The sequence below is a fragment of the Pleurodeles waltl genome, chromosome 4_2 (assembly GCF_031143425.1).
Source record: "Pleurodeles waltl isolate 20211129_DDA chromosome 4_2, aPleWal1.hap1.20221129, whole genome shotgun sequence".
Taxonomy (NCBI): domain Eukaryota; kingdom Metazoa; phylum Chordata; class Amphibia; order Caudata; family Salamandridae; genus Pleurodeles; species Pleurodeles waltl.
In genome coordinates this window covers 672,767,192-672,782,109 of record NC_090443.1, presented here as the reverse complement: position 1 = coordinate 672,782,109, position 14,918 = coordinate 672,767,192, and the positions used below count along the sequence as shown (strand labels likewise).

The 14,918-nt window shown below is 44.8% G+C and overlaps 1 protein-coding gene across 1 annotated transcript in view; it reads right to left on the bottom strand.

The window, feature by feature from the left end:
* PIGK (phosphatidylinositol glycan anchor biosynthesis class K) overlaps positions 1 to 14,918 on the bottom strand; it is a 452,024-nt gene that overhangs the window by 96,299 nt on the left and 340,807 nt on the right. Inside the window, exon 10 of the mRNA XM_069232253.1 lies at positions 13,492 to 13,567. Within this exon, the coding sequence (XP_069088354.1) occupies positions 13,492 to 13,567 (76 nt within the window). The remainder of the gene's footprint in view (positions 1 to 13,491; positions 13,568 to 14,918) is intronic.

Below are 14,918 nucleotides of genomic sequence, written 5' to 3'. Positions count from 1 at the left end.
CATTGCAGTCTCCTCCAAAATCTGCACCAGGTTGGAAAGATTCCCCTGGTGCCATCCCCATGGGGACTTCAGGTCCTGCTGCAGAGCCCACGTGTGATATGGCATGTTTCACCAGCAGCATACACAAGGCCATTAGACCCAGCAGCCTCAGAGTCAGTCTCACTGAGATACAAGAGAGAGGCTGAAACATCAGGATCAAAGCCCGAATGTCCCAAACTCTGTTCCGTAGAGCAGGCGCGGAATTGCACCGTATCCAGAATTGCTCAGACGAAAGGGGCCATTTGACAAGGACTCAGGTGTGACTTTGGCATGGTGATGGTGAACCCCAGTGAATGTAGGAAGTTTGGCGTAGTATAGAGGTGGGTGATGACTGCCTGAGGGCAAATATGTCTTCAGCAGCCAGTCGTAGGGGGAAGACTGGAATGCCAGATCTCCAAAGATGTGCTGCAACCAGCACCATCACGTTTGTGTACACCCTAGTGGCACTGGTGAGGCCAAAAGGGTGCACAGCGAACTGGAAATGCTCCTGGCCCACAGTGAACCGCAGGTAACTCCTGTGGGCCTGTCAGATAGCAATGTGGAAAAACGCTTCCTGGAGATCCAAAGCTTCTATTGAGTCTCCAGGATGAAGCACAGAGAAGACCTGGGGCAGGGTGAGCATTTTGACTCTCTCCTTACATAGGTAAGCATTGAGAGGGCTCAGATCTAGGATAGAACAGAGGACTCTGTCATTTTTTGGCATTGGAATGTAGCAGGAATAGCAAAAACGACCTGCTTCTAAAGGAAGTACCCGATCACTGCCCCTTTGGTTGAAAGAACCTTTCACTTCCTGCCAGAGCAAGGTGAAATGGCCCACTGTCAGCCGATCTGAAACAGGCAGCAGGAGAGGCAGGGTGCCCAGGCATGGAAGGGTATAACCTCACTGGACGATTTGGAGATACCACTTGACGTTATTGCTCATCATTAGGGCAGATGGTGCCTGATCCTCCCGCCAGCAGCATGATTTTGCTGCGTAGAGGGCATGCTAAAGGGGCTTAGAGGCTGCGGCTGCTGGAAGGGCTGGTGACTGGAGAGTACACTGGTTATGGGTTCCACGTCCTCCAAGGGAGCTGCATCCATGGCCACGAAAAGGGCTGGGGAAGCTTAGGGATAGGGATGGTACTGCAGATGCCCCTACTGGAGCCACAGAAGGGGGCGAAAGGAGGAATGTGGTTGGCGTGATGCCTGGGAGGATCCAAATGACCTGGCATTGACCATCCAGGATGGCCTGTTGCATTATGTCTTGGGGCTCCTCTGGGACCAATGGTAGCACTCATGCAACCGTTTCCCAGAAGGTGTAGGTGTACCACTCCAAGAGGTATGTGGCATTCAGCAACTGCAATGCAAAGCTGTTGGAAGAAAAAAATATTTTTTCTGAGGGGTGTCCACTTCCTAGATTCTCTTTTTGGAGGAGTGGTAAGGAACACAAAGGGATTGACTTTGGCGGTCGAGGCCTGCACCACCAGGCTCTCGGGTGTCAGATGCTGGGTGAGGAAATCCGGGTCTCCATGGAGAGGGTCAGTCATCCTGCGCACTGGAACAGCTGTGCAGGCATTAGTGCATGCTCCCAGGAGAATGTCTGTGGAGCCCCTGCTTCTCTTTAACGAAGCAGTCATAGAGAGTTAGTCCTAGTTGCAGCACCGTGGTCTAGACATTGGTCTTGACCTGGACAGAAGGTATCAGAAGGTATCTGCATGTCAAGGACATCTGCTGCCCATCTCACCACCATGGTGAAGGAAGCTCCCTCCTTCATAGCAGGTCCTGGGGGACCAGGCCAGAATCTGGAGAAGTGTTCAATTTACTGGCATTTCCTAGCTCCCCCTAGTAGGAGTCGGTCAACTCATTGGAAGAGTCAAGAAACTGACAGACCTCATCTTCACCACCTCCAAAATCATATTCCACACTAGACCTGTCAAAAGACAGGAGCAGCTTGTCTGAACCAAATGGTGGATGTCGAACACCACCCTCTTCGAGTCAATCTCTGAGTCCTAGAAGCACAAGGTTGATGGGGAAAGGTGAAGTGCGCTTCCACTTCTACATGTGCTTCTTTGACTTACCCAACTTTGAAGAGGACTGATCACGAGATTGACTGTGTGACTAGCAGTCGCAGCTCACTTCGCTCACAAGGGGCGGGTGCGGCACATGGAGGTGGGGGGTTAGGGTGGGGGAGGGGGTAATTTTTTATTTTTTTAATTTATTTATTTTTTTAAACTTACCCCATCCACCGAAACATTCTTTCTCCTGTCACTGCAGGCAGGCACAAGCCCTGCGGCCAATCCTGACACTGCTCAGAGCAGCATCATGACTGGTAGGGAGCACCCAGCCAGAGCACTCCCAGGCAGACTGGGAGCCTGTGCATGCTCTCTCCAGCGCGGCAACTGTGTTGTGTGTTGCTGGGCTGGAGAGAGCCTACTGCGCATGTGTGTTTGGCCATCCCGAGATGGCTGGCCAAAGATACATGCCCACTGAGGGGAGGGCACTGTGCACCCCCCTCACTGCTGGTCACTCCCGTAGCTCCACCCCTTAGCAAACAAAATGATAATTAACATGGTTTATTATGGTTTCATTTGTCAAAGGTTTTGCAGCTTCTGCTGCTGGCGGGGGGGGGGTAGGGGGCACAACGCTTCTCCGGAGGGGCTGCCGCTGGTGACTAGGTTCCTAGACCATCCTTCGGATCAGAACTAGTAATAACACAGAGTCTGCTTTTGCTGCACAGCAAGGAGTTTCATGGCTCTCTCCCGGATTAAAAGATTGCTCTGGAGTCGTGGCCTAATCCTAGGCACAAAGAACAGACCAAGTGAGGATCAGAAACAGACACCTGTCTGCAATATTCCTCACAAGACTTGAAGCCCATAGGTTTGTTGGAGGACATGTCCATCAGCACACTGAGAGTAACACGTCATAAAAGGGTTGATAAAAAGGTAGTAAAGGTGGTCAAAAGACAACTGAGGTAGCTCGCCAGATAAGAGCTACAGGCACTGAAATAAGAGAACAGATATCAGTGCACCAGATTTTTTTTTTTTTTGGAATATTTTTATTGCCATTTGGTTAACAATATCTCCACAAGAGAAATTAGAGAATATACAAGGTACAGTGATGCCACTTGTTCATGGAAAGGACACATTATCGCATCTCAGCAGTCTGACAGTAATGTTATAGAAAGCGGAGCATATAGTAGCATGGAAAGGGGCAGCCGGGAATAGGTTATAGGGTGATTAACTAGAATGACAGTGTATCCGGTCTGCAGAAGACTAGTTAACCTATGCAAAATGAAACCAGAGAAAACAATGACATTTGTAACTGTTTGGCTGGTGTTGCTAAGGGCAGCTAATTGGAGTAACAGTGATATTAGAACATATGTACTTCCCATGTACAACGAAGATTTAGGTGTATATGTGGGCTAATCCGGAGGGATGAGAGAGAGACAGTCCCTGCTAGATTCACTCTGAGGGGCATAGAGTCTCTTGTAGAAACATCAGGAGCAAATCAGTGTCAGCAAGAAAGCTTCACACGGTTGGAGATGTCAATTAGCTTAGGAGGGGAGTGGGTTCAGGCTATCAAACAATCTGAGAGTGTAAGTGTCCCATACAGTAGGAGCTCCTTCCCACCTCTTGATCTGCGGTCATAAACCATGGCCTCTGTCTCCACCAAGGCCCATTTGTGAGTTACTTGGAGCCAGAGTTTAATCAATGGCGGATGAGGAGCCTTCCAGTTCATGGTGATCAGCCTTTTAAAAAGGACTAGGGCCAGGTCCACCAATTTTAAGTAGCACTTAGTACGTTTGGTACGGCTTGTGATCCCCAATAAACATTGTAGTGGGTCAGGTATTAACTGGACATCTACCACTTGTGAAATATGTTCCATCCCCCTCATCCACGCAGTAATAGGGGGCATTCCCATACCATGGGTATGAATGGCAATTGTGTGGCCATAAAGTGGATATAACCGGGACAGCACTGGAAACATTTTGTGTAGGCAGTGTGGTGTGAGATAAGTTTGGTGTAGGTAGTTAAAATGTGTGAATTTTAGTCTGGCATTATGTGACACACACTTCACCTGCTCCAGGGCAATGGTCCACTGTTTGGTAGCTAATTCCATACCAAAAGAGTCTTCCCATTTATGCTTACTTCGGGCTACAGTCTTTACATCCACCTTGAAGTGCTGTATGTAGCATCAAAATTTCCTTCCGACCCATTCCGTGTCAAGAGACACTTGAGGCCTCGATGTTGTGGGAGCTCGGTCAGCTCAGTTGCCATGTATTCCCCAATGGCTGCCACAATTTTGTTATACGCCAGAAAGAGACTCACTCCTAGCTCATAGAGCTCCTGTAGTGTCTGAAAGGAGAGCAGAGCGCCGTCACTGTACAAGTCACCTAGGTGGGTACGCCCAGCATCTCACCATAGTGTAAGGTCGTGCACTCCTTGCAAGATCTTCAGGCTGGCACACTCCGCATAGGCAACTGTGGTGCACATGGTATTAGTGTGTGTTTGGGCTGCAGGTAGCGGAGCCAGACTAGCTTGGCCACTTGCGCAAGTCTACCTGAGCTCTGGCAGGCCTGTAGGGGAGAGCAGCCATTCTAGCACATCTGTGCCTTCCAGCTCAGCCCTTTTTACTCCACTCTCCACCACCCCAGTGCCCACCAGCCAGCACATAGGCCACTGAAGTTGTGCTGCTGCAAAGTATAATTCTAAATATGCGACCCCTAGCCCCCCCTCTAGTATAGGACGCTGAAGCATGGAAACTGACTCATTTCCGTGCCGGACCCCAAAGGAGATCAGACTCATGGCGCTTCAGAGTCCGGAAAAAAGATCTGGTCAGAATCACTGAAACAGCAGCAAAGAAATGTAATAGCCTTGAGAGGACCAGAATCTTCGTCACTGCCGCCCTTCCTATAGGAGAGAGAGGGAGTCAAGTCCAGAATGGCAGTGACTGAAGGATGGAAACTGCTGGTGAATAAGGGGCCAACAGTCTGAATTACAAAATAAGTAATCCATTGAGTATGAACCTGATGTCCAGGGGTGTAATAAGAGTAGCCTACCTCCCAAGGGTGATCTACACATCAGACATCAAGTAGATTGGATAACCTAGACCATCTTTGGATACATTTTGTTGCTTTAATTCCTAGAGTAGCTGGGAGCGGCGGCACAGATCTATCAAGGCCAGCGTCATGTATGAAGTTAAAGTCCCCCCAAGTCCTGCTGATCCAGCAACATTGTCAGGGAGAGTGTGTCTAGGAATGTGCCCTGTGAAGTGTTGGGGTCGTAGAGGGACACAATTGATAAGGGACGCCCATACAGGTTCCCTTCCAGAATTACATAGTGTCCCTCCTCCTTGTCAGCTAAGACTCAAGTTTTGGAAAACGGTACCTCCGGGGCGACCCAGATTAGGACTCCTCGGGCGCAGGCCGAATAAGGAGTGCCATAAACTTGTCCACTCCATTTTTTAGCCACTTTGTTAGGTTCCCCCGTGGTCAAGTGAGTCTCTTGCTAGCAGGCAAAATGAATATGTCCAAGTCTAAGATAACTGTATACCTTATGGCTCTTTGCCGGCATCGCCATACCATGTATGTTCCAATTTAAAACAGTCATGTGACAAAACTTATATCCTGCCACCTGCCTCCCTAGATTATGTTGCCCTACCCTACATCGCCCTACCCCCCCCACAGTTCTGGTCACCTGTCCAGCCAGCCACAATAAAAAGAGCAATCAAACAAGTATGTATAACAAAACCTATGCCCCAGGCCTGAATGCCTTCCGATTCCATGCCATTACCCCCTTCAAGTAAAAAACTGGCATGCAGTACATGCCCTTAACAGTGTCGTGCCCATACAGAATATTCAGTCTGGGACAGGCCAAGTGAGGCCACAAGATCTGTTAAGGTGCTCCTATTCAATGTGTCAGTGGTAACTTTCAAGTACAATAATGTTTCATCCTGTCCCCTCAGTTTATGCTGTTTACCTCTGTAGTGGACATCATCCCAGCAAGGCACCCATCTTGCCGGCATATGCACCCAGCAGTCAGGAGGGCTCACCACTTAAATTCGTTGTCCGCTGTGAATTATTCATCTGTCTAAAATAATCTAGATTGAGGCCAGGATGCTTGTATTCGATCCAGACTCTAAAAGGGATTCCAGGGAGTGAGGCGGAGCCCAGCACCGCAACGCTTCGGTCCCTGAGTGGTACGGCCCAGCATGCCAGATGTGGTTCAGGTGTAGTGGAGTGAACCCAGTGGTGAGTGGGTAGGAAGTGCCTCTTGAAAGATCGTCTGCTGTATGCAGGGTAATCACTGAACCCCTTGTGAGGTCTGCAGAAGAGGCACAGGAGTTCTCAGCATCAGAGCTGGAGGCCAATATGCTTCCTACTAGGAGCAGCCTTAGCTTGTTCCTCTGCTGCCTGAGATCTGGTGGGTTAAGCACTGGACGAATTATGTCTACACCATCAGGGACGAAGAGTTAGCCACTCACCCACTGCAGCATCTTCTTGTTGAGTTTGGGCCATACCCTTGGTATGAAGCCACATCTAGACGTCCTCCAGTGTAGTAGAAATATGGGTCTTCTCGCCATCAATCACCTGTAGTTTTGGAGTGAATAGCGGAGCGTACCTCATATTGTTATCACGGAGATGACGCTTGCCCTTGGCGTAGGAGTTCTGCAGCCGTTGTACCTCCACTGTAAAATCTGGATAGGCAGTAATGGTGGCATTCTCAAAACTACAGGGCCTTTGGGATCGAAAACATTAAAATATTCAATCCTGGTCTCAGTAATTGAGAAAACAGGCAATGAGAGGCTGGGGTGAAGCCCCCGGAGGGGATGGGCTGCCTGGGATCCTGTGCACCCTTTCGATCGAGAAGAATTTGGGAACTTTGTCCATCAGAACTGTCTCTATCAACCATGGTTCAAGAAGGAGTTCTGTGTTTGGGCCCTCCAACCATTTAGGAAAGCCCAGAAAGTGGATATTATTTCGCCTTGAGCGTCCTTCCACCCTACAGTGTGGGGAAGTCACCTCTGCATTCAATCACTTAATCTGTGCTTGTAGTTCCTGAACAGTAAGACGCAGTGTGACGAGGTACAACTCGGTCTCCTCCACTCTATCAGTTAACTTACAATGATCAGCTTTCAGTTGATTTACATCTTGTGACACTGCATCAATTTTACTTTCTAGCGATATCTTGGTTTCCAAGATAGCCTGCAGGACGACCCTCTCAAACTGGGTGGAATGTGTATGTAGGGTGGCCTCCAGGTGCTGAAGGGCAGATGCGGTGCTGCTCGTAGGTGTTGCTTCTTCACATTTAGAGAGGGTCGGTCTCATCATCGCACTCAGGAGGGTTGGCTTATTACAGATGGGGAGGTCAGGCAGCAAGTTGAAGTTGATGGGGCTGGATAGGTATAATTAAACAGGATATTTGTAGGGCTAGTCAGCGCACCAGGTTGGCACCTATAAAGGCACTGTGCACAACATTTCCAATGTAGACGACACTGACGCAGAGCCGCCAACACCACCTACTGCTGCACAGAGGTACTGCTCAAGATTGTCCAGATCCGGGAATGTTGTAAGGTGAGAAATATGGGGTTAGAAGACACTACCAAAATAGAGTTTGTTGGGATTTTTTAGTTTACAGCTGACTTTTGCACCACAAAAGCTTCAGACAGGCCTGGTAGAAGTGCGTAAGAGTAAAGATGGTTTGCTTAACCAACACTCCAGCAAGACATCACCAAAGTTATTCAGTGAGCTGCATAAAGAGGGCATAAGCATGTTAATTGTATGTTGCTCAAGGATTACAAACTGCAGAAGACGACGGAGGAATCAATGGAAAAGAAACACTACTCAAAACCTTAAAGCCCCATGTACTAAAGTCTATGTGCAATGATGTCAGTGCATCTGGACTGCAACCTGGTCTTAATTTTGTAGTAAACAGTTAAACTGCAAACGGTGGATTTAAAGGAGGTTGCAAAACATTGTAGCCAATGAATACTAATTAGGCAGGAGACATTCTGCAGCCCTCTGTGCATAAAGAGATAGTGGCCTGAATGGCACAGCACACCTGTATTCCTCAAAAGCCGACAGTCATCATTCCCAAAGGGAAAGCTCCCCTTTTTTCCGAACCAGGAATTAGCCCAACTCAGTATTTGCTAACAGATCAATGCATTACGACTACCACACTGGTTGCAAACCATTCATTTATAGATTTGTGACTCAAAAGATGAGAGGTCACCTCTTTTCATGCCCACTCCCAACCTTGATTTGGAAACGATCACAAAAGCCCATTTGCAAGCTGGAAATACTTTTTCAACTTGCAAAAGGCTTTACTGTGAAGAGGTGCTTTGCAGTTGCAAACCTTGTGTTTTTGTGAATCTTAGAATTTGCGATCACAAAACTCTTTTGTACATCTGGTCTTTAATCTTTAGACAAACATATTTAAAAAGCAACAAAACTGTCTTAACCAGACATTACTTGGGGTCTGATTTAAAGTAGGGCAACTACAGGACATATGCCCTAAAATAAAAAAACTCAAGAAAGATCTCCTGTGCATATTTCAGACCTTTTTAGAGGCAGTATTCCCAATTCTGAAACATCCAATAGGCTCACCATCGGAAAAACTGCATCAAGTTAACACTCATAGATACATAACTTGCCGCATGACCACTCTGCTTTCCAGTGAATGCTCAGTTACTAGAATCATACTCGCATTTTTTGCATGTGACTGCCACAACAGTTTCCGCTACCTGAAAACTCAGCCCACAACAAGCTTCAATGTGCTTCGGTTGTTTTACTTCCAAATGCAAAAAGAATGCTACTTCCTGTGACTTGCTATACAGCAGGATAGATGGCACTTCAGCGGCTTTAGTGCCGTTTTCATTAGGTGTAAAAGGCTCTGTTCGTTGCCGGTCTGCGCCTGTGGTAGCGCCCCCACGCTCTTCTACCGCTCTCTGCCTCAGGCCTGCAGACAATAGTTTTTATAGCTGTTTCAGACAGCTCACAACTGAACTTGCAATTAATCCATCACTCATCTTGAATATTTACTATCCCAAGGCATTAAGCAGAATACTTCCCATAGCAACAACCCGCCATGCTAATCCCTCATATTCATACCGCTGTCTACTTTGAAGCCAGCACAACACCTCGACGTGCCAGAGCGGGATTACCAGTACACAAAATGCGCCCAAACATCATCTAAAGCTATGCCAGTTGACGGATGTCTGTTAAGTCTCACTTTTTAGACTGTTGCCATAGTGTCCATTTAAGGGTATTGTGAAGCATATTATAATATTCTACATCATGCCAGCTCCCGGGCGCTAAAACGACTTCTTATTTATGTAAAATACGTTGCCATAAATAAACACACTGCATATGTTTACCTCATTTATTAGGCCAAACAGCATAGAAGCATGATTCGCAGAGTAATATATTTTAGAGGAAAGAGAATTTTCAACTATTTAGTAATTAATAATTGAGTACTGAAGATTTTAGAGGGTTAACAGGTATTTTGAACAGTACTATTAAAGGGTGCAAAGGATAAAAAAAAAATCATATGAATTCAGAGTCGATGACATGACAGTAAAAGTAAAAGTATTTACAGGGAATGGAGTTTAGATAAGCAGATTGTTCACACTGTCCTGTTACCACACTTTAAGGTATGATTGTTGCTGTATGAAAATAGGACTCACGTGTGTAAATAAATTGTCTTTCACAGACCTGTGCAAGAAAGCGGGTTGGAGGTATAAATTTAATGCTGATCGTGAAAGTCGTCCTGCATCTCATTAGTTGAAGTCGAGGAGTGTGGTTACTTGCAAAAAAATGCATTTGAAAAAATACTCTCAACTACAATCCAATTTTGCTGATCTATTTGTACTGTAACAGGTTGAACATACAATTGCAGTCCACCCAGTATGTCATGTTTCTTTATTTAAACCTTGCTCTGAGAAGACACGCCTTGTGTCACATCCTGTGCCAGTGGTAGTAATTTCAGAAAAAGAATATGAGGTACATAATATCAAAAATGGAAGGCTTAGAAGTGTAAGGAAGCATCATTTGGTGTTTGGTCCTGAGGAGCGATCATGGGAACATGCTTCTAATCGTCATGCTTCATAATTATTGCAAGGCTTGTATAGAAGACATCTTTGAACAAGCATTTGTATTGTAATGGGTCTCACGTTTGCTCGAGATAGAGCTATTAGCGTTGGAAATTCCTAACTGGACTTTTCTTGCCACATAAATTGAAAATGAAAAGTAAAACAATTGACAGAAGCAATCCAATTCAAAGCACCATGCCCGCCATGAGCGCAAAGGAGAGACGGAAAAAGAAAACGAGTTTTGCTCGCAGTCAAATGTATCGGCTAACGTGCCATTATCCATATAACAGGGTCGATGGCCAAGGTGGTAACAAAACTGCCCCAAGGAGGGAAAAACTTAAAGCATTTACCAATGATAGCAAAGGATTTTGTAAAGGCAGCCCATGAACAAGTGATAGTGGTGGGCGTGGTGGGGGCACTGTCAGGAAGCGGGGTCAGAAGAAGCCACCTTTCGTCTTCTGGAATAATGCTTATGGAGCTGTGTAAGATCCCCATGCACCTGGGTCCAGATTTGCAACAAATCACCCAAAGCAGCGCAGCAATACAATTGCTGCACTGTGTTGTGTGACCGGGAGAGAGCACAACAGTACCATATCTACTATGGTCCAGCTCTCTTCCCATGCTGGCACACTTTAAATTGCTATGGGGCAATGCAAACACCCTTGTGCAAAAGTGCAAGGGTGTCTGCGTTGTGGTAAGCATAGTTTTTGTTCAGGAAGGAGTCCCTTGCTGTACAAAATCTATGCTTGATGGCACTTACCCCTTTGTATTCGCACTGTAGAGTGCCACACACGTGCAAAGAGGGAAAAACAAAGGGAAATTAAAGTAATTTCTCCTTGTTAAGCCTGTCTCAGGCAGGACCAGGATTTTGAAGCAAATCTCAGTCTACAATTCTTTGTAGATAGGAATTTGTGTTACAACCCATGAGTGGTTGCATACGAATGCACATGTACCACTCACGGAAATCCCTCTTGACACAAAGTAAAATAAGGCTGAGTATTTCTCAGCTCTTTGCTACTTTTGGTTACAATCCAATGCAAATCATGTAAATACTAACACAAGAGTCTGCGTTGGGTTTGCATTAAAATAATAATGCAAAGTCTTTGTAAATCTGGGCCTGGGTGTCTTGCAGTCAAGGAGTGATCATCGGTCATCACAGAGTACAACTTCTATGTGGACTCAGGGGGCACATGCATGTCGAAGCACAGAGCAACAGCATTCGTCTGAGGAGACAGACTGCAAGGGTTTCCAGTGGCAACGACGCCTCTGAACAGGTCTTGATGTACAATGTATTGGATGCTCTGTCCGTTATATGAATGAGAACATGACTGCTTAATATGCATTGAATTTATGGTCCTGAAGAAGTCCTTTGTATGGACTAAAGGCATTGGCTGTGGTGGTCTTTTATTGTGATGTGTGGCTTATGTTAAAGAAAGATAAGAAGAATAAAGAGAATATTTAAAATGGACTGATATTAATGAATTGGACTCTTTGAATATTGTTTATGGTGGTGCACCGTCAACAATTGATTTGTTTATACTCCCTGTTTCAGGATTGCACCTACGCAGCAGGTGTTTGAATGTGTGCACACATTTTTTTACTCAGAGTGTTCCTATATTGGTAAGGGGATAGTGGTTTGGTGCATGGAGTTGTAGCCCGGGACTGGACGTACCGTTATGCAATAGTTTCAGGGTTGGAATATGCTTTGGAGTCTGTGTAAACCTAGTAAATTGCATGTTGCAGGGGCTTTCACAAGCTCGTCTCTAATATGTTCCCATACTGAGAAATGTTGGAAGTTTACTCCTGAAAAGGGCAGAAATAAAACTTCAAAGGCTTACAAAGAAAGTGGTTAGAGAGAAAGTGAACTTGTAAACGTTCAACAGATTTTCACATGAACAAATCTACACATGCATATTTGCTCATGCTAGAGTGCAACCCACAAATATTTTCTAGGAGTACGATTTCCTGGCCTACTACTGTAAAATATTATGAATTCATGAAAGCTGTAAATCTACACTGATGCCAGGGCATAAATCATAGGTGCACATTTGTGACTTTATTTAAGAATTGGGCCCCTAAATCAGGTCTGGAGTTACCAAGACCTTTTGAATTTATTAAAATTCTGTTTCTCTCTCCATCTATAAACTGTCTTCACTCTGAGCAACATGATTCTGCTCTTTCACAAGAAGCAAATCAGCACACAAAGTAGTTTTGTTCAATGCCAGAGACTACTGCAGAAATGTGTGTGTTTTGAGACAACAAATATTATTGGTTTTGGCCAACGTTTGCTACAATGGTGAGGGCAGCTCCCACAACAATAAAGCTTCACAAAAACCATGTCAAAATAAGATCCACATTGACAAAACCAAAAGGCCGACCACCAATGTCAGACCAATTGACTTTGCCAGTAGTTGATTATTTTTATGTTTCCCATAATCTTGTTGAAACTTGTTGCATTGAGTTTCCTTTACAGATCTTTTTGGGGAGTACTAGCACGCATCATCACATTTTAGAAGTTGCTTCAAAGAAACAGTACCTAAACTTTCACAGTAGTTTATCAAAACATTTTTCTTAGTTAAATGTTTGTGAATATTTAATTTGAAATCAATGACTCATCAATCTTGCTTTCAAGCTTCTGTGAATATCTGCATCTAATTAGAGATCATTCTGGGAGAATTATACGTAGCCTCATATTGCTAAACTTTGCAAACATATGTACACAGTTTTATACTGGGTCCACTGTCAGAAGTGCAGTCCAAGCTTCCAATATTTCCTCACAGCACTCAATCTAATAATAAAGGCTTGGCATCAATGAACCATAAATAGAAGTTTGAACAGCAATAATATATGTACACAAATATTACCTTAACTACAGACAATCACCTTTTCACAATCCATTATGTGGTACAGTAAAGTACCAGTCAAAGGGTTTGTGCTACAGGGGGTTGGGCCTACTTGTCCCAAGGACAAAATAAAACATGAAAACTGTTTGTCCATGACGCTAAACATTATGCCCTGGGAGATGAGCTATAGCAGTTCTACAGCCCAGATGGTTAGAAAGGGCAGAATGAAGACCTACATAATCATATATTGTTATTATAAAATTAGGCTGTCGATGATGCGCAGAGATGTGTCTACTGGAGCCAAGTTAGCCTTGCGGTAGAGCAACAGTACAGAGAAAAGTAAAGTATTAACATGAATAAAGTACACACCTGGATAAAGGCAGGTTGTTTTGCTTCTAAACCTGTACTAAAAAAGGGGTACATTGAAACAATAAAACATAGATCCACATACCTGCTCCAATGCCATGCTAAAGGGATTTTCCCAAAACAAAGCTAGAGCAGAACTGCTAGTTCGTTTCAAAATAAAAAAAGAATGCCAAACCTGGTGTATTATTTCAGCCACTGGAAGTTGCTCTGCGTATCGCAGAGGTTGTTCTGCGGCTTTATCAATGGGAGATCTACAAAGAAAAAAAGAATGGTGATATTACCTATTTATTTCATTACTATATTAATACAATACTTTCCCCCTCTATAATAATGAAAATAGAACACCAATGGTAATACTATTCATAATACATTATTTTATTATTCAAATAATTCTATTCATAATTATACTAAAAATTAAAAAAATGCATAGCTTTAGAAAGTATCCAAAGGTTTCTTTTTCAGTATGCCCCTGTTTTGGATAGAACATTGTCAGAGTGATACAACACTGCGCTGCTTATATATCTGTCATAAAATGACACTTTTTGATCTAAGCATAGCTTTACCTCCCAATGGGAGAATGACAAGTGTGAGAAAACAGGGCTGATTGCAGAGGCCCCCTAACTTTTTGCCCCCATTTTCCACTTTTTGCTGGTGTTTTCCTGACTCTGATGGTGCCCTGGACACTGCTCACCAGTCCCAGGGCCTGTGCTCTGTGTAAAATGGATATGCAAATTAGGCTAATTATAATTGGATAAGTTAACCTACCTATAAGTCCCTAGTATATGGTAGGGCATGTAGGTTTAGGGACCACAGCATAGGTGGTGCACCCATAGGTGCACTGCTGAGGTGCCCAGTGTCATTTTAAAGGCAGGCCTGCCTTGCTGGCTGCTTTTAAATTAAAGTTATATGCAAATTCGACTTTGGAATTAAAAGTAGTTCCAAAGTCTGAAACTACCTTATTTTTACATATAAGTCACCCCTAAGGTGTGCCCTATGTGCCCCTAGGGCTGGGTGCCATGTAACTACTGTATAAGCAGGGACTTTCTAAAAATAGTTTTATAAGCCCTGGTGAGGTAAAAACAGCCAAATTCGTTTTTCCCTCATTGTAGTAAATAGCCTTCATAGGCTAGAATGGGGAGACTTTGATTTAAATTTTAAAGTCTCCTTAAATGATGCATACCAAGAATTTGGTATCAAATTAATTGTTGTAATAAATCCCACAACTTCCAGTTGTTGGATTTAATATAACTTGTTCAGGTAAAGAGTTTTAGACTTTACCTAAACAGTTGCCAATTTCAGCCCTGCATTGTTTTTGCTGCTGCGCTCGGATTGGCCAGCCTGTAGCAGCTTAGCCAAGCTGCCTTGATGAGGTGTGAAGTGGCCTGGCTTCACACAAAGGAATGTGCCTGTGGGAGAGAATCTCCCCTCAGCAGATGGTGAGGCAGGAAGGGGGAGGGCTGCCAAACTGGTCTTCAAAGGCAGAGAAGGACATTTGGAGCACCCAGCAACACCCCCACATCCTGCAACCCCAGACAACTAGGTGCCCCCTTGATTAGATTAGGAGAGGGCAGGAGAGGGGTGTGTTTATGATTTTTAGCCACA